At 34.4% G+C, this 20,779-nt stretch overlaps 1 protein-coding gene across 1 annotated transcript in view; it reads left to right on the top strand.

The window, feature by feature from the left end:
• LOC129418744 (rho guanine nucleotide exchange factor 17-like) overlaps positions 1 to 20,779 on the top strand; it is a 91,226-nt gene that overhangs the window by 63,163 nt on the left and 7,284 nt on the right. The window contains exons 3-15 of the mRNA XM_055173610.2: positions 6,154 to 6,231; positions 7,956 to 8,138; positions 10,494 to 10,610; positions 11,981 to 12,073; positions 12,344 to 12,520; positions 15,099 to 15,149; positions 15,241 to 15,350; positions 16,954 to 17,039; positions 17,124 to 17,242; positions 17,325 to 17,532; positions 19,529 to 19,790; positions 19,967 to 20,211; positions 20,285 to 20,525. Coding sequence (XP_055029585.2) covers positions 6,154 to 6,231; positions 7,956 to 8,138; positions 10,494 to 10,610; positions 11,981 to 12,073; positions 12,344 to 12,520; positions 15,099 to 15,149; positions 15,241 to 15,350; positions 16,954 to 17,039; positions 17,124 to 17,242; positions 17,325 to 17,532; positions 19,529 to 19,790; positions 19,967 to 20,211; positions 20,285 to 20,525 — 1,970 coding nt within the window. The remainder of the gene's footprint in view (positions 1 to 6,153; positions 6,232 to 7,955; positions 8,139 to 10,493; positions 10,611 to 11,980; positions 12,074 to 12,343; positions 12,521 to 15,098; positions 15,150 to 15,240; positions 15,351 to 16,953; positions 17,040 to 17,123; positions 17,243 to 17,324; positions 17,533 to 19,528; positions 19,791 to 19,966; positions 20,212 to 20,284; positions 20,526 to 20,779) is intronic.

Below are 20,779 nucleotides of genomic sequence, written 5' to 3'. Positions count from 1 at the left end.
TTAATTAAATTAACATTTAATAAGCATCTGTTGCGGTCATGATAATCAAAATGTCGTGTAAGCATTCTGACAAGACAATATTTCAAATTAACTGTAAAAAAAATGATCTTACCTGGTAGCCATCTTGAAGTAACTGGTCCATGTGCTTGGTCACTCAAAATCAAACTTTATTAAAATTCTGTATGTGTGCTTAAACTGTTCTCAAAAAGTGTTGCGGGGGATGAGAACATCAGGCATTGACACATCATTTTCCTAATTTTTCTTCATTATTATTATACATGAATATTCAGTAAATATTTTTTCTGTCACCTAAAGTAGTCTAGCAAAACATCCATTTATTTTTTTTCTTAATATTTTTGGGTTAATTTGATTAAATTACAACATAACGCATGTTCAAACACAGCCGGACACATTGCGGTAATGAGAATTTCAGCAGAAAATGAGATAAAATTTACAATTATAAATTCTTATGTTGAAATCACACATTGTGCAAGGTAGAACACAGTATTGTGTTAATTCTGATGCTTTTTAATGTTACTATATTACACATTTTAAAGCTAAAATCATTAGTGCCGTGGTGTTTCAATGGTTTCTTGAGAATCACCTGTATACTCAAAGTGCCGACATTATTGTTTACAATGCGTGCATGGTGCGCTGTGATTGGTTAAGCGGATTTATTGCATTCTGCAGAGGAGGAGGATTGGCATTTGTTGCGGTTTGGAGAAAAGATGGATTTTGCGTAGAGAATTTGCTTTTTGATACTGACCTGATACGGTGCTGATTTTGGCGGTAACTCATTTTCTAAAAAAAGATGCCATTTGTGGCGTTTTGGAACCAAACTCTTCATATTTGTCACCTCTGCAAATTGAAACAAATCAGTTTTATCAATTTTGCTAATGTAAAACGACCTGACTTAGTGACACAACAGGGGTGGATTTTTCTCTGAAAGCCAGCTGAGGAAAACCTGTTGCTGGGGAAACGTCAGAGAGAAAGATGGAGCTTTATAAAAGATGATACGTTGTGGTTTCAGCTCTTGTGAGATAGCTGAGGACTCTCATCAGAGAGTGACGACAGTGGAAAGCTTCTACTGTGCTGGTGGGGAGTAAAAATTGATGTGTGGTGCTAGGCAACAAGCAAAAATCCCTCTCCCCGGCACAGACTCTTCATTTTGATATCACGTTGTTAACCATAGATTTGTGTTTTAGCAGGGCAATGGTATCAGATTCTAGTCGCCCGCATATAAACTTCACCACCACCGCCACCCCACAACGTGTCAGAGCACGTGCACTCGGCTTCGTCTCAGACAAAACTGCACTTTTATACCAAGCATCAATGTTTAAATGCTATTAAAATACCATTCGTTACAGGAAAACTCGCTTCTGGGTTTTTTCATTGTCTTTATCTCTATTTTGATCAGAGCTAAGAGCATTGTTTTAACAGCTCGTAGGTCATGGGTTTGATTCTCGGGGGACTCACATAAGCTGTGCCCGAATCACCTACAGTATGTTTTATTGTAGGTTCAGCAAGTTTGTGATTTAACGCCATTGCACCCATATCAGTTAAATATGCACCATCTGTTTAACCCTTGTGAATGTTTTTCACTCCTTCATCAGTGGATTGTGAATTTTCTTGTTGTGATTAGTGTCTGGTGACCGTTTCTGATTGTGGTGAGCATTGATTTAACTGCTGCTCTATGTTGGAACATGGAGAGGGACATGGGTATTGTTTTTTGGTATTTGGGACATAGTATTTGGATTTTACTCAAGGCAGAGGGAAGCATGGCAGTGGGTTACTTATTCACAAAACATTGATTAAAATGAAGTAGCAAATTATATGAAACGAAATTCGTACTGAGGAAGCAAACAAAAATTAAGAAGTGGCCAAACATTTTGTCCGACTTACTCGATTTCTCCCAGCATTTATATTTCCATCCTTTAAAAACACCTTAAATGACGATTACAATAACTGTCTGACTTTCATAATTAAGAAATTACATTAAAACATAAACAATATTCAAACATAATAATACTTAAACTTAAATAAACATTCATTTTCTTAGTGGTGTTTATAGTTGTCCTTATTGATTGACTCCATTAAATGTTTTTATCAAAAAATAGGGAAATGTTTTGGTTTTAAATTACATTTTTGTTACTTTAAGGGCTGGTAAAGTCATACACTATAAAGTCACAGAAATAAAATAAATCGTCTGTTTTTTGCATCTCAACAAAAATCGCCAGGTTTGTGTTTTCCTCTATTTTCAAATCCTGTTGACAGTTCAACCCATTTTCTTTATTGTCTCACATCGTAAAAAGTAAAAGTTGGGTCAGTTTAAAAAAATAACTTCAATTGGTAACGCCTAAAAATGTGAAAAAGTTTTAAGTGAAAACGTTTAAATGTTTTACGTGTTACCAATTGAAGTAATTTTCCAAAGTTTTTACAAAAAAAGTTAGAGGTTGACACTGCATTTTACCGATATCGATAACTAAGTTGGTCCCTACTTGCCGATAACCGATTAATCGACAGATTAAATGGATACTGGATGATAAACAAACATAACACTCAAAGTGAAACAGTGCTGAAATGTATTACAAAAGTATTAAAACAACAGTACTGAACCATGAAAATATGCTTAATAAAATAAATGTATAAATAAAAATATATCAATTATATTAATAAGTATATTACTTCTGTAAAATACTTCCACTGGTAAAATTGAAATGACGTAAATGTATATTATATGTATCTTGTACTTGATTTGCTTCAGTTTAAACATTTAATGATCATCAAATTAAAATAACAAAAGATATATTGCAGTGATGATAAAAAAACTGAATTCAGATTTTGATTAGTTGGATATGGTAACGTAGCCGACAGCTGCATAGTTCACTTTCTCTCGTTATTAACTTAAAATATGGATAACAGTAACCTGCTGGATATAAACGAATGCAAATGGATGTTAATAATCATGACATGAAACATTTGGGTTCGATTTATATGTGCATATTTTTGTAAACTGTTTAAGGTACTACTAATATTAACGTCCTGTCAGCCTTGACAACAAACTTAGGTTCCTGCTGTTGTTTCTTTGCTAATGCAGCATCAATTCAGCAAATGAATTACTTTATATTCATATGAACTGAAGTAACGGGCACACTCTGAAAAACTATCGGCATAGATTTTTCCTGATAGCCGATTGTTCCGCCAATTAACTTCTGCCGATTAATCAACAAAACCGATTAATCGGTCTACCTCCTAAAAAAAAGTATAAAACTTGAATATTTTTAGGTGTTACCAATTGAAGTATGTTTTTTTTAAGTAAAGCAGCTTTCAGTTTTTTACAGTATATATTTGTCTTCCTTTGCTCTAGAAATGCAGATGTTTGTTAGTTTTTGCATGTTTACACATTTTAGTTTGCCTGAGCTGACATGAACATTACTTCATTAGATTTGATTAATAAGGTTCATGTTCTCGTCTCTTTATTGAACCTAACCGTCTCACTTTATCTTTCCAAGAAATGCATTTGAAGGTTCCTGCTCTGTATTGTCATTCCGTCATTAGGATGATGTCCCATAATGCATCAGGCTGTTAAGAGCAGAATAGTCTTGGTTAGTTTTGATGGATACAAAAGAGTTTTCATATGCATTACACATTATAAACATTATCAGCTTGGCTTATGAATATTAAGCAGGTGATGCATCATTTTAGATGCATAATTTGAGAGATGGACCAACATCCTGCTTTTAAGGGTTATCAAATGTTTTATGCATCGACAACAAACTTTTTCTTATGTAATGTCAAACTTTAAAATATAAAGTTTATGTCACCAAGTCATAATGACAGATTGTCAGATTACCATAAAACTAACCTTGCTGATGAACATCTAAATAAGTCCATCGAGCCCACCTGTTCAGAAATACTTAAACTCTTCATAGCCTCCCACACATGCACAGTCATACAGAGTTTTAAAAATGTCACGCAGCAGATCCAGAAAAAAACGTTTCTGACTCCCCGTTGAGCATATTCAAAATGCAGCTCAAATGTGCTTTTATTGTCAGGTTATATTTAGGACCAATCTGAGACTAAGTAGTCATAATATGTCTGACTAATGACTTCAGACATCTACAGTAAAATCTGCCCTCCTGTTATGTTCATGACAGTTTTATCTGTAAAGATTAGTGTTAGGTGTACAGCATTATGATTCAATGGCTTCTTAATACCATAATAGGCCATCTATTCTTCATTTATCCATTTTCATTTCTTAAACTTTAGCATTTTCTATCATTCACTCTTTTTCTTGTACTGGGGATTTATGATGATGTCAGATGTTTATCATAAGCCCTTTTTACACAGACATTACGGAAAATACACGGAAAATATCCAGGATCAATTGATTTTTGTTTTTTTTAATTCACACTACCAATGATTTTCCAGAATCTGTGTGTGCATTCACTCATTCACTTTTCTAGTATGCTGGTGAATTGATCTCAGCTTCAGGGTGGATATTTGATGAGCTCCCTGATCTCCGTTTTTATTCAGTTTCCTCTGACATTTCCATATTTGGAACCATAACCATATTTCTTGTTGCGATGATGCACATGCATTTTTGTTTATTATAAGATTATATGAGCACATGACATGCTATTCTTTTATGCTGGTGAATGATTTTAGTGCGGTTAGTGACGAGTTCCCTGATATCTGCTTTAGTCCAGTTTGCAGACATTTCTCGTCGTGAATGTTAATCATGTAAATCCCTCATTTTAAAGAGCTGGTTCATAACTTCTTGTTGCGATGAAGCAGAGGGGCAACCTTCTGATCTCTGTGATGAAGCCGGAAGTGATTTAAACTGCAATTCATCGACTGGCCGCTTGAGGCTGGCTCCAAAAGGGAATCGATTCACATAGACCTCCATGTTAAAATGGCCAACTTTACAGTAGACAATAATGGTACAAAAGTGTTTTTAGTCTATATAGCTAATTTTGCCCTTCCTGACAACTGTGAGGCGGTGATTTCTTTGTAACTCGTCTGTTTAAATGATATAAAGTCTTAAATTTCTGCATAAATAAGGGCGGGATCACTTGAGTGATGGTTGAACAGACACTGCTGTCACTGGAGTTGAACTAGGCGGGTGTGGTTTCAGCAACCAGTCACCTCAGCTTCACCCACGTCCTGCCTCTTTACCCATGTTTGAATATCCCTGAGTGATGCACAGCCAAGATGGTGATGACAGGCACCACCTACTTTAAGCTTCAAAAACGATCTTCAGAAACCTATGGGTGACTTCATGGACAGTACGTCTATCTTTTTTTACAGTCCATGGATGACGCGCGCATCCTCACTACGGCACTCCCCTTACGACATTGTCTTTGTTCGCACACAACGCTTTCCGTAAATGCTACGGCAATGTTACTGGGACCACTTTACCAAAGCGATCCCAGAACATTTACGGAACGTGTTTGTGTTCGCACAGAAGCCTCTCTGCCAATTTTACGGAAATTTTCTGGGATCAAAGTGCAGTGGGGTTATAGTAATACAATGTGCACCACCACAGTTAAGTTTGTAAGATTTTCTGTATTTTCCCGGTTTTTTTTTCATATTTCGATTAGTCCTTGTGGTGTTCTCCCAAATGATGAGGATGATATCAACATTACAGACGTTTTGTAAATAAAGAAGAAAATAATCTTGGCCTGTCTTAGGAATCCTCTGGTATCTCAGTCTATTGATGGGGTTACGTGCCTTTGGGTGGCATCTCCAGACCTGCGTAAGCTGGACGTGACTTCCTTTGCACTCGATTACATCCCTGTCATGCTGTGTGTGCGTGTAAACTATTAAGTATGCCGACAATTAACATACTTAACTGGGAAAGGAACCTTTTTTTCTATTTCCATTTGTCCATTTATTTCTCTTTAAATCTGTCTCTCCCTCTTTCAGTCTTCTTACAGATGGATTTGTTGTGTGTTGGTCAGGCAAACAGTGTTTGGTGAAGGTTATCGTCTCATAAAAGGAAACATACACATATTTGGCTCAGAGGGCTGACAGTAGCCTGTAAACAGGAAACTCTTATTTTGATAAGAGACCCATTATAAAGCGTGTGTGCGTGTTTCTGCATGTGTTTGTGCATCACGCTGAATCTTATTATATTGTTTGTCTTTACAGGACATGAGAAAACATGTAATCATGACCCTGCTGGACACAGAACAGTCTTACGTCGAGTCTCTGCGTACGCTCATCCAGGTAAGACAAATACACACCATTACAAATATATCTTCTGACAATTTCCAAAGCACATTTGTTGAACAGAACAGTCTTACGTCGAGTCTCTGCGTACGCTCATCCAGGTAAGAAAATACACACCATTACAAATATATCTATTTCCAAAGCACGAACAGGGTTATTATTGAAACAAAAGCATTGTGTGATTAAATAAATAAATAAACTTCCAGAAGATTAAACACTGAACTCGCATACGTCAAGATTGATAAGAGCCGAATCATCTTTTCCCATCCCTTCTGACTCACGATGTCCTATTCCAGCGGTACAGAGGCTGCTGTAGGGTTGCCATGGTGACAAGGTGAATGAGCCGTGGACTAAAACATCATTGCAAGCTCGAGCAGACAGTACACCTCCAGAATGGCCCTTATTACTTACTTATTTATAGATGAAACCTGTTTGAAAGTGAATGGGCAAAGTGATTTGAGCGTTTCAATCAGCATCAAACACCTTCCTGAGAATCTTCGTTGGTTGAGCCAACAGTTAAAGAAAAACACGAGCTTGGGTTAAATATGTTTAGGGTATAGATGGGGAGATGCTGAAAGGTGTGGAGAGGTGCATGATGGGTGGATGAAAGACAGGGAGATTTATCGCTACAGTGGCGTGTCTACTGGCGAAACATTGGCCAGATGTGCTTTAGTCAAAACATAGAAACAAGCAGAGCCTGACAAACACTGATACTGTATGTGCCAACATTGTTTGTGCATGCGTACGTGCATGTGTGTGTGATGACACTCAACGCCTGAAATTGTGGAAATTAGACGAATGTCGATTGATGGGTTAAAGGTCTCTGCAAAGTAAAAAATAATATATATTTTAGTTTTTTACTTACACCTTGGTACATACCAGTACCATACATTCTCAGAGAGCTTTGCCTGGAGCGGTACCCTTTTAAAAGTACACCTTTGTATCTAAAGAGTGCATATTAGTACCTAAAATAGACATATTTGCACCAAAATAGTACACATGGGACTTTTCTAAAGTATATCGTCCCAGCTTTTGTACCTTTTTCTGACCGTGTGCTATGTATTTTGGATATGTACCATGGTTATACTTTTTTTTTTTTGGAGATATTTCTTTGGAAAATCATGCAGATCTGCAGTAGCTTAGTTGGTATTTGTGTTAGCAGCATCAAATGTTAGTGGATTTACAAGGAAAAATGCATACTGAGAAAATGTACACTGAAAAAATGATTTTCAAGAAAAAAATACTTAGTATTTTTGTCTTGTTTTTAGTAAAAATATCTAAACATTCTTAAATTAAGATGCTTTTTCTTGCAAAAACAAGCAAAAACAATCTGCAACAGGGGTAAGCACATTTTTCTTGAATTTAGTGTTTAAGAAATATGTTCAAGATTTTTTTTGCGTAACCCCATTGGCAGATTTTTTTTTTTTTTTGCTTGTTTTATGCACAAAATCACTTATTTGATATTTTTTTCTATAAACTAGACTTATTTTCTTGGGTCGTTTTACTCATCAAGAAAAGTATCTTAATTTAGGAATTTTTAGATATTTTTACTGAAAACAAGACAAAAGTACTAAGATTTTTTTTCTTGGAAAATCATTTTTTGCAGTGCACCTTGAAATTCGCTTTGAATAAAAGCTTCTACCAAATGCATAAATGTGCATTTAAAAATGTAAATTCACATCAGATATTGCAAATGTACTCTCTGTTGTTGTTCATCTCAGGGCTACATGAAACCCCTGAAACATCCCGAGAGCTCTCCTCTCTGTGATCCGTCTCTGGTGGATGAGATGTTTTACCAGATCCCAGAGATCCTGGAGCATCATGAACAGTTCCTGGAGCAGGTGTTGGACTGCGTCAACCAGTGGCATGACAAACAGATCGTCGGAGATCTGCTCGTTCAGTCTGTGAGTTCCTGACTTTTCCGAACTGGGGACTGAAATGTATCCACATTATTTGTTAGTTTGCACTATATAATATGTGATATGAGCATTAACGTGTCCCAGATTATAGGATATGGAAGATAATATGAAGAGCTTCAACTGCAAAAATGATTTTCAAGAAAAAAATTATTAGTATTTTTGTCTTGTTTTCATTAAAATATCTAAAAATTCTTAAATTAAGATGCTTTTTCTTGATGAGCAAAACAACCCAAGATAAGTCTAGTTTGTAGACCAAAAATATAAAATTTAAGTGATTTTGTGCATAAAACAAGCAAAAAATCTGCCAATGTGGCAAGCAAAAAATCTTGAACATTTTTCTTAAACACTAAATTCAAGAAAGATTCAAGAAAAATTTTCCCACCCCATTGGCAGACTTTTTTGCCTGTTTCATACACAAAATCACTTAAATTTTATATTTTTGGGTTGTTTTGCTCATCAAGGAAAAGCATCTTAATTTAAGAATTTTTAAAATATTTTTATTGAAAACAAGAAAAAAATACTAAGAATCTTTTTCTTGAAAATCATTTTTTAGTTTACAGTCGGCAAGAGTGTCCTTAGCTTGTTTTGTAGTTTTAAATAAATGAATCTTATTTGTACATTTATGAAACTAAACTTTATTTAATTTTTGCTCCATGTCCACTTAGGGGCTCCGGAGGTCGCAAAGTCAAAATGCATGTTTCACGATAGAACACACGAAACTAAACTTTAAAAAAAAGGTTTCGCGTGAGCACATAAAACTAAACTTTACTTTTTTTTACTCCAATGTCACCTTAGGGGCTCGGTACTGACCTGACACTTGTTTGGTGTGTGTGTGATAAAGAGAAAAAAATATTTTTATTTTCCTAAATATAAAAATATTGACAAACAGGATTAGCATAGTTTTTAAAAATGTTTTATTTGATTTCTTTTGAGTTTTAATTTAAGTCTAGTTTTGATGGATACATAATAGTTTTTATATGCATCAACACATACATTCCACGTTACACATTATAAACATTATTTCATTTTTATAATTTTATTTAATTTGTGATGCAACATTTGAGAGGTGGACCGTTATCCTGCACATGTGTTTGTTCACTTTACTAATGAGAAGACGCTTTTAAAAGTTTTCAAATGTTTTATGCATTGACAAAATTCATTGTTCATCAAATAGATTAGCTTTAAATCATCTTTTTCGTGGAGTAAAGGCTTTCAGAAATATCACTTTTTTGGCAGAATTCGTTAAAGGGCACAATGATTTGGAAGCAATTTGGCAGATTTATTTGCTTTTTTATGCACAAAATCACTTAAATTTGATATTTTTGGTCTAAAAACTAGATTTATTTTCTAGGTCGTTTTGCTCATCAAGAAAAAGCAGAAGACATTTTTTTCTTGAAAATAATTTTTTGCAGTACATATGGCATTTTTATCACTGACTAATAACCTTTTTAATGCCATTAAAGCGAAATTACTGAACGTTAACATAAGTCATTTACAAGACATGTTACACTGCAAAAAATTATTTAAAAATATTTAAAAATTCTTAAATTAAATTTCTTGATGAGCAAAACGACCCAAGAAAATAAGTCTAGTTTTTAGACCAAAAATATCAAATTTAAGTGATTTTTTTTGCATAAAACAAGCAAAAAAAATCTGCCAATGGGGTAAGCAAATTTTTCTTGAATTTAGTGTTTAATAAAAATTTTCAAGATTTTTTGCTTACCCCACTGGCAGATTTTTTTGCTTGTTTTATGCACAAAATCACTTAACTTTTCTTGGGTCGTTTTGCTCATCAAGAAAAAGCATCTTAATTTAAGAATTTTTAGATATTTTTTACTGAAAACAAAAAAATACAAATATTTTTTTCTCAAAAATCATGTTTTGCAGTGCAGATGCATTTAGAAGGTTTTGCATCCGAACTCTTTATGAAATTATTTAAAGTTTGCAGCCATGCATGCGTTTAGGGCTAATTTTGCCTCATGCGACATACAGTATAAAGTTTGATGTAATAGTAAGTATGTTTACAGCTCAGAAAAAAGCTTGTGAACAAATTGTTCAATTTGTTTAATCAAGAGAAGTTTATGAAATACACATGCCAGACCATTTTCACATTGCTAGCCCTGAGGAAAGTCAATGATTGTCCACTCTCATGAAATGTAGATGGTGTGCATTCCGCTCATCATTATGAGACATGATTTTAATGTCATTCCAAGCCCAAGAAGAAACAAAACTTTAACTCGCCAATCATAGCTCTACTGTCTCTACATTAACCAGTCCCGTTTTTGTACACATCTGGTATTGTACAGTGTTTTTGTTTATTCTGATGTTTTTCCCTCACAGTTTTCCAAAGAGATCCTTGCTAATATCTATTCAGCATATATCGATAACTTCATGAACGCCAAAGATGCAGTGAGAATCGCCAAGGAATCCAAACCTGCTTTTCTGAAGTTTCTAGAGGTACGCCGGAGCTTTTTCCTGCTTCTTAGTCCATTTTTTTTTTTTTTTTTTTTTTGGGAGGCACACCATTATATGGGTGATTCTCACGAAAACTTGGTTTTAAACATGTCAAGCATGAAAATGTAAAAATTGCTTAAATTTACTTTTTTCCCACCAGACATTGAAAAACAAAGTCTGAAGTAAATGGGAACATTCATTTAAAAACTTTTACTTATCATTGAACACTTTTTGTAACATAATTTAAAAAAATAGTCCTAAAAAATCTCATTACCACAACAGTCAGAAAACATCAACACTGACATATTTTCAAAATGACATGACAAACCTGAAAGAACATAATTTGGAGATTCTGCACATGCATTTAAAATCAAAGTATTATGCTTCTATTAATTAAATTAACATTTAATAAGCATCTGTTGCGCTAATGATAATCAAAATGTCGTGTAAGCATTCTGACAAGACAATATTTCAAATTAACTGTAAAAAAATGATCTTACCTGGTAGCCTTCTTGAAGTAACTGGTCCATGTGCTTGGTCACTCAAAATTAAACTTTATTAAAATTCTGTATGTGTGCTTAAACTGTTCTCAAAAAGTGTTGCGGAGGATGAGAACATCAGGCATGGACACATCATTTTCCTAATTTTTCTTCATTATTATTATACATGAATATTCAGTAAATATTTTTTCTGTCATCTAAAGTAGTCTAGCAAAACATCCATTTATTTTTTTTTCTTAATATTTTTGTGTTAATTTGATTAAATTACAACATAACGCATGTTCAAACACAGCCATACACATTGCGGTAATGAGAATTTCAGCAGAAAATGAGATAAAATTTACAATTATAAATTCTTATGTTGAAATCACACATTGTGCAAGGTAGAACACAGTATTGTGTTAATTCTGATGCTTTTTAATCTTACTATATTACACATTTTAAAGCTAAAATCATTAGTGCCGTGGTGTTTCAATGGTTTCGTGAGAATCACCCATATATGCATATGTTTGTCCAAGTATTAAAATATCTGAAGTTAACACTTTGAATGGTAGTGGTCACACATGTGAGGCTCAACAAAAAAGATTTGCTTCCTCCTTAAATGCATATTTATGTAAACATTCATCATCATCATTAACATCATGTTTACAACTGATGAAATGTTTATTTGACATCTTCACTTGTTTGAGGTTTACTGCCATCTGTTGGCGGAGTCTCAGACTGAACATCAGCTGAGAGTTATCTTGTACAGTATGCTTGGATAACCATACGCACGTGGTTAAAATCATGATAAGGTTCAGTTGTACATCTAAACGTTGCTCTGTTTTGTTTGTTCTCTTTCGTTCTCTGTTTTTCTTTCTCTTTCCTCTTCAGCAATGCATGCGTGAGAATAAGGAGAAACAGGCCCTTGGCGATCTGATGATAAAGCCCGTACAGAGGATCCCACGATATGAACTGCTGGTCAAGGTTAATCTCATCTCCATTTATCATTTATGTCAGCTGTTTTCTTAAATCTTTTTGGATTTATTTAGTGTGCGATTGCAGTTAAAACGATTTGCATGTTTTTAATGTGCTCTTTCTTTGCTAAATTAAGATTTGTTTCCATCCATCTGCATCAAAATATTTGATTGGTAACTTGGTTTTTATTTTGTAAGGAACTATAATTTTAGTTATGTACTATAGGTTTGTTGTCTGTGTTTTTAATGATTTTGTGTGTATGTGTGTGTTTTGTTTCAGGATCTCTTAAAACACACACCAGTGGAACATCCCGACCACATCTTTCTGTTGGATGCTCAGAAAAACATCAAGCGATTGGCCGAGAGAATCAACAAGGGTCGACGTACGGCAGAGGAGCTGGAGAAAGAGACGCGTGTCATGCAGGAGATTGAAGCACATATAGAGGGGGTCGAACATGTGAGAGACTTCATTCAAATGTATTTCTATTGTGTCTTGTAGAAAAGCAGTTTTATTGTGAATACAGAGTAATACAGGCAAAAATATTTTTATATTAAGTGGCCTTGATCTATGGACAGGTGCTATATAATTAAAACATTTTCTATATATAGATAAATGAAATATGTAGGATAAAAAAAGATATTTTGTATAACACTGCTTAACCATTTTTGTCTTGTTTTCAGTAAAATTATCTAAAAAAGTCACACTGCAAAAAGATGCAGTGTGTATTTTTTAGAATAAACTCTTGACAGAAAGGCAAAAAAATATACAAAACTATATTGTCAGGGGTGTATAAAGACCTTTCACAGTGAACCGTTATGTTTTTATTATACCTTAGAATGAGTCGTTTTATCTACATACACCGAGGGTCCCCTTACATGGAAGCCGCCATTTTGTGCCGCCATGTTTCTACAGATCTCTTAACAGACAAACTTTTTTTACTAAGTTGTCCGTAGCTTCTCTATGCGTTTCAAAAGCGAGGAGTGATCAATGAACTGAGCCATTGGTTGCAATTTGCAACCTCACCACTAGATACCGCTAAAATGTACACACCGCACCTTTAAATCAAGATGTATTTTCTTGATAAGTGAATTTGTGCTTAAATTAAACAAGCAAAAAATCTGCCAATGGAATAATGGAACATTTTTATGAATTTTTTATTTCATTGTTTATGAAAGAAGTAAACTTATTTCAAGATTTTTTTTTCTTTTATTCCATTGGCAGAATTTTTTTTTGCTTGTTTTGAGCACAGATTCACTTGTATTGTGTATTTTTTGTCTAAAAACTAGACTTATTTTCTTAGGTCATTTTGCTGATCAAAAAAATACATCTTGATTTAAGAATTTTTAGATATTTTTACTGAAAACAAGACAAAAACACTAAGTAAGAAAGTCATTTTTTGAAGTGTATTGAAGGTACAAGTATTAAAGCGTTATTTCACCCCAGAATAATTTTTAATCATTTATAACTCGTTTCACTGCAAAAATGACTTTCTTACTTAGGCATGTCTTGTTTTCAGTTTCTAAAAATTCTTAAAGCAAGATGTATTTTCTTTATGAGCAAGATAACCTAAGAAAATAAGTCTAGTTTTTAGGCAAAAAAAAAAAAAAAAACGTAAATTTGAAATACATTTCTGCACAAAAAATTGCCAATGGGGTAAGGACATTTTTCTTGAATTAAGTGTTTAGGAATAAAGTATTTTTTCTTATCCCATTGGCAGATTTAAACTAGAGTTATCTTCATCTTGATTAGATATTTGTACCTAAAACAAGACTAAAATACTTCATAAAAAAGTCAGTTTTTGCAGTGCTATGGTTCAGTCTTAATTTCATGAAGTGAAGATAATACTTTTGGTGCTTATGAAGTCAATCGCATATTCATGGAAGCAGCACATGCATGTTTAAATGGCAGCCATAGATATAAATATACCTAGATGCCCCATTAACGGCTCGCAACTATGGAGTGGTCGAAAGAGTCATCTATGTATGTATGTATGTATGTATGTATGTATGTATGTATGTATGTATGTATGTGTATGTATGTGTGTGTATATATATATATATATATATATATATATATATATATATATATATATATATATATATATATATATATATATATATATATATATATATATATATATATTTTTTTATATATATATATATATTTATATATGGCTTTTTAAATTAGTGATACTAACTGCAGATTTTCAAGGTGTATATTAGTGACGCTAACTGTAAAAATAATTGTCTGTGAGACTGTAATAGGACTGTTGTATTAGTTATGCTATTAGGAAAATATTTATATCAGAAAAATGCATTCAAAAAAGTTAGTAAGAATTAGTCAAAATGAGTCCTAAAAATCGGGTGACTTGCGTAAATGAATACGACATGGAAGTAGACTAGGTTGCAAACCTCTTTTTATGGTGACTAAGCGCTGTCGCACGCTACAAGAAAATTGGGGCAGATTTGGGCCAATCCACCCCTTTACAGCAATCATAGGTAAAGTCGCAATCACCTTGGTAGTGATTGAATCTGCTTGGAAGCACGTCAGGCCGTTCCAGTCTACAAATATTGAACATGTTGAATGTTTGCAATCAGAAATCCTGTTGTGGAGTGGAGAATAAATGTGCATGCATGTTATAGATTGTCACATGAACAAAATGTGAACAAAAACCTCGAGCTTGTGCTGTAACATAAGTTCATCTTCATGACGTCAACTAAAGCTTCTGTCCAACTAGTTTTAACGCATTTCAACTTTTCCATAGTCCACCATGTTTATTTACTTTAAAGTCATGTTTGAAGGCAGAAGATTTTAGTTGGGAATCTGGTTGTTTGTAAAGGGAATCTGGTAGTGTGTGTTGTGCCATCTTTGTCACATTATGAGAATAAAACTGTTAAATCTGTGATTTTTTTATTTTCATGTCTGTGGTCACGTTTTAAAAATCTTCAGCTTAACTTGAAATATTTACGTCTTGGTACACATTACAGTACTAGTTTGGCCTAAAGCGATGTCTAACAATGTTATTTCCTATCAGATCCTCAATCCACAGAGGAAGTTTCTGAGACAAGAGATGGTAGTGGAAGCGGTAAGCAAAATTATTCTACTTTTAAAAGAAAATAAGATCCCTTTACAAAGTGTATAGGCATCCTTAACCTCCGTCCTCCTTGCTTCTATAGAAAACGGTGGGTGGCAAGAAGGACCGATCTCTGTTTCTGTTCAGTGATCTGCTCATCTGTACCACACTGAAGAGGAAGTCCGGATCTCTCCGCAGAAGTTCCATGAGTCTGTGAGTTTCTTTTAATAGCTTGGAGATGTGAGGAGGGCCTGGGAAAACTGATGTTTAGTTTAGAAATCCCACAGTCCCCTGAGCTCTTCTGCTTCACAGGCCGAAGCAAATGGAGTTTAATTTGGGATCACAGTGCTCTCTAGTGGAGAGTCACTGACATAACACTTATCCATTCCAGTTTTAAAATGTCACAGTAGCTGCATTTCCATTACCCTTTAAATGTGTAAATTGATATTGTGAATTGAAACACGCCAATTTTGTACAAACTCCGATATAACACAAAAAAGTTTTTGTGCTCGCATGAGGGGGTTTGTTTGAAGATGACGCTGTCTGTACTAAAACCTCCTAGAAACATCTCAATACTTGTCTGTTCCCAAGTATTAGAGGCTTTCTTGCCAGTAATGTTTGGATAACACTCCTACATTTCTTTTTAATTAAAATAATGTACTATTAACTCCAAGAAATACCTATACGTGGCCACTCCTAAGTATAAGGGGCTTTCCTTGGCGTTAATGTTTGGATAATACGCTTACATCTCCTTCAGTTAAAAATAATGCAAATAATTGAAAACGCAGCTAATGATTTTGTGTTTTAAGAATTGAGTTCAGTTTTTCTTTGCTTTTTCGTCTTTTTGTGTCTTTTTAACCCATTTCCCGCCAGCCTTTTTTTTAAGTTGCACGGCAGCATTTTTTGTGATTTTCACAAAAGTTTCACAAAATGCCTCCTAGGAAAATTTTCTGGTAAAAAAAATATAAACATACAAATATATCAAATGACAGAAAAGACCCTCTGCGTTTAAACAAACAATCAACTGGGAAAAAACATTTCATCCTATCTTTATTTATTTCTCTGTTTATAAACTCTTAAATATGGGTATTTTTCTTCAAAAATACACTTTTTTTAGCAAAAAACTGAAATAATTGCATTTTTGTAAAGGAATTTTGTTAGATATCAGATTCAGAATGATTATCAAAATATACACGGAGTGTAAAGTTAATACATAATTTTTTACAATATTTTTTTTACAGTTTTTTATAAATTGCGTGTGCCATCTAGTGGAAAATCGCGATATTGCAGATAACCAAAACTAATCAGGAACAAGTTTTTTCATGCAAATATTTTCTCTTAATTGACAAGATAACTGCTAAAAAGCAGCATATCAAAATTATAAAAAATATTTTATCTGTAGGTACCAGAAAGCAAATTAAGGTTGACTTTGGAAACCCTACTGAAAAGATCAGCTAAAACCATCCTAAGCTGGTTGGTTGGTTAAAGCTTTTTCAGCCTGGTTAAGCTGTTGTGGCATGATGGTTTTAGAGGGGTTTTGGCCATGTTTTTAGCTGGAAGGAAGACCAGCTTCAACCAGCTAATTCCATCTTAAACCACCTTAGACCAGCCAAGCTGGTTTAAGTTAGTGGGTCAGCTGGTCTGACCAGCTAAAAAGTATCCAAAACCCCTCTAAAACCAACTTAAGCTAGTTTTAGCTGTTTTTTCCGTAGGGTAATGACAAACAAATCTGAATTTTGGGCTCAGTTAGCTCAAGCAACTTTCATGAACACATTATTTAAGTTGTTTAATCATTTATATATTGAATCTTTTTTAGGTATTCTGCTGCTAGTGTCATAGACACTTCAAGTAAATATAAGTTCCTGTGGAAACTTCCCTTAGAAGACTTGGAGGTGGTTAAAGGTAATCGAATCACATTCAACGCAACACAATGATGGATCTTCAAGTTCATCGGCTAACCCTCGTTGGTCTTTTTATGCCCTGCAGGTTCAAACCAAGCTACCAACAGAGAAAACATCCAGAAAACCATCGGGCGTTTGGATGAAGATCTCAGCACCCTCGGTCAGATCAGTAAACTCTCAGAGACCCTCAGTTTCCCTCATCAGGTGTGATTTTATTGTACTTGTGTTATCAAGGAAATGTTTGTATTATCTTCAGTGAAATGAGAAGTTTCTCTCTCTCCTTTAGAGTTTGGATGATGTGATAAAGGATCTCATGGCGTCAGTACATCGTGAGTTGGCTGAGAAACAGTCTTTGGCCTTTAGCATGACATTATTGCCCACTAAACTGGAGATGACCACAACGTCAGCCGATAGCACTTTTATCTTTGAGTTCAGCAGTCCTGATGCACGCAGTAACTTTGAACAAGCGTTTGAGGAAGCCAAAAAGAAACTCGGTAAGACCTCAACATTTTATACATTTATACTGTAAGCTATTCTTATCAAGTTAAGTCCTTATTATTTCCCCACAGAGCACAAGAGGGAAAGATCATATAGTTTGTGAGACAAACATTTAGCACATGAGAGGCTGGTTTATTAAACAATATGTTAAGGATGCACTATATAAACCAAGCATTACACCTTAAATATATGTATATTATAATGTTATAAACACACTGGATATATATTCATCAGAAGTCTAACAAATAATGAATACGTGTACGAAGGATCAAATTAATTATTGTCTTTGCCTTGTTTTCAGTGCAAATATCTAAAAATTCTTATATGAAGATGTATTTTCTTGATGTCCAAAATGAAAATAAGTCTAGTTAATAAGAAAATAAGTCTAGTTTTTAGAAGGAAACATACCATTTAAGGGAATTTGTGCTTACAACAAGCCAAAAATTATCTGCCAATGAGGTAAGAAAAAAGTTTACTTTTTTCTTAAACACTTATTTCAAGAATAATTTTCTCACCCTACTAGCAGAGACCTGTTTTAAAATTTACTTAACAAATTTACTTAAATTTTATGGGGGGTTTAAGTCATTTTGCTTATCATGAAATACATGGTGGTTTAAGAATTTTTAGATATTTCTACTGAAAACAAGACAAAAAAAACAATTAAGAAAATGAAAGTGCACTGCAAAAAAATGATTTTCAAGAAAAAAAAATCGTAGTATTTTTGTCTTGTTTTCAGTAAAAATATCTAAAAATTCTTAAATTAAGATGCTTTTTCTTGATGAGCAAAACGACCCAAGAAAATAAGTCTAGTTTTAAGACCAAAAATATCAAATTTAAGTGATTTTGTGCATAAAACAAGCAAACTGCCAATGGGGTAAGCAAATTTTTATTGAATTTAGTGTTTAAGAAAAATGTTTAAGATTTTTTGCCTACCCCATTGGCAGATTTTTTTTATTTGTGATTAAAACAAGCAAAAAATCTGCCAATGGGTTAAGAATTTTTTTCTTGAATTTTAAAGTGTTTAAGAAAAAAGTAAACTTATTTCAGGATTTTTTCCTACCCCGTTGGCAGATTTTTTAAAAAATTCATTTAACTCATTTCCCGCCAGCATTTTTTGTGATTTTCACGAAAGTTTCACAAAATGCCTTTCACACTGCAAAAATGTCTTTCTTAATTAGTATTTTTGTCTTGTTTTCAGTAAAAATATCTCAAATTCTTAAATTAAGATGTATTTTCTTGATGAGTAAATGACCTAAGAAAATAAGTCTAGTTTTTAAACAAAACATATAAAATGTAAGTGATTTTGTTCTTGAATTTACTTACAAGAAAAATTCAGCAAAAAATGTCTTATACCATTGGCAGATTTTTTTGCTTTTTTTAAGCACAAATTCACTTAAATTTTATAGGTTTAGTCTAAAAACTAGACTTATTTTCTTAGGTCATTTGCTCATCAAGAATATACATCTTAATTTAAGAATTTTTAGGTATTTCTGAAAACAAGACAAAAATACTAAGTAAAAAAAGTCATTTTTTGCAGTGCAGGAACATTTTCTTCTATAAATATATAAACATACAAATACATCAAATGAAAGAACAGACCCTCTGCTTTCAAACAAACAAACAAAATGGGGGAAAAAACTTTTTTTATCCTATCTTCATTTGTTCTCTTTTTATCACGTCTCAAATATGGGTAGGTTTCTTCAAAAATACCAAATTTTGAGCAAAAGCACAAATAATTGCGTTTTTGTAAAGAAATTTTGTTAGAGATCTGATTCCGAACGATTATCAAAACATACACAGAGTTTAAAATGTTGGTAAATTAGTTTTTGCTTTAGTTTTTTATAAATTGGGCAAGGACGCCATCTAGTGGATAATAGCAGTAAAACAGTCATATTTTGTACTGTACTGCATGTATTACGTGTCAATGACTCAAATATTCATGAAACTCTGGGATATAATATGTATATTCAGCTTTTTCCGTGATTTTTGCAGCTATGAACAAGGACCAGTGGGACCCTGAATTCTTGAAGGCCATTCCCATCATGAAGACCCGCAGCGGGATGCAGTTTTCCTGCGCCTCCCCGAGTCACAGCTATCCGGAGAACACGTATGAGGTTTGGGTGTGTAATAGCGATGGATACGTGGGTCAGGTGTGTCTGCTGAACATCAGAGATGAACCCACGGTGGAGGCCTGCATCGCTGTCTGCTCCGCTCGCATCATCTGCATCGCAGCCGTACCGGGTTTGAAGAACAAGTAAGAGAGGTTCACCTTGTGTCCCAAAACGCACCTGTTTGTGTGCCAGATTCTCCTGTTAAAGACTAATAATAGTTCAATCTCTCCCTTGATGAGTGCCATGAGACTTTGTAGTAATCTGAGGTAGGTGTGTTCAGTTATGACATTATAAATACTTGATTTTCTGTTTATTACAGCAGAGAACGGATCGGCCAATCTGCACCCCCTGTCCCACCCGACTCAAACTCCTCATCCTCCGTGCAACCTCAGCTTCACATCTCCATCTCTGGCTCATCTCTGGAGCTCACCGAGCCGCCCGCAGCCCCAACCGCAGAGCTCGTACCCTTCGACAGCGATGACACGGACGATGATGACTCCCCCAGCCCTTCATCCACACTGCAGAGTCAAGCATCACATTCTACAATCTCATCCAGCTTCGGCCGTGAGTCCGAACACAGATGCACGTCATTACCATCTACTGTTTTCGCATTAATAAAGCATTTCATTTATTTTAGACGATGAGACGACTGTTTCTAAGGACATGGCCACTGAGACGACCAGCTCGGAGGAGGAACAGGAGTTTCCAGTTCCCAGCTCGTTCGGAGCGCCTCGGCTCACTACCGACAGTCCTGTGGACGGCCGAGCGATGCGGAGGTCCAGTCGAGGGTCTTTTACCCGAGCCAGTCTGGAGGATCTGCTCAGCATCGACCCAGAGGCATATCAGAGCTCGGTTTGGCTAGGAACCGAAGATGGCTGGTGAGTCTATCATTGCTTGTGGCATAATTTATAATTTGATTTATGAGTGAAATCAAACATACACTGCAAAAGAATGACTTTCTTGCTTAGTATTTGTGTCTTGTTTTCAGTAGAAATATCAAATTTAAGTGAATTTGTGCTTAAAACAAGCAAAAAAAATTTGCCAATGGAATAACATTTTTCTTAAATTTATTTAATACAAGACAAATTCAGCAAAAAATTTCTTATTCCATTGGCAGATTTTTTGCTGGTTT

This window comes from Misgurnus anguillicaudatus, chromosome 15 (assembly GCF_027580225.2).
Source record: "Misgurnus anguillicaudatus chromosome 15, ASM2758022v2, whole genome shotgun sequence".
In the NCBI taxonomy this organism is placed as follows: Eukaryota; Metazoa; Chordata; class Actinopteri; order Cypriniformes; family Cobitidae; genus Misgurnus; species Misgurnus anguillicaudatus.
Note: the sequence above shows the minus strand (reverse complement) of the source record. Positions and strands in the feature narration are given on the sequence as shown.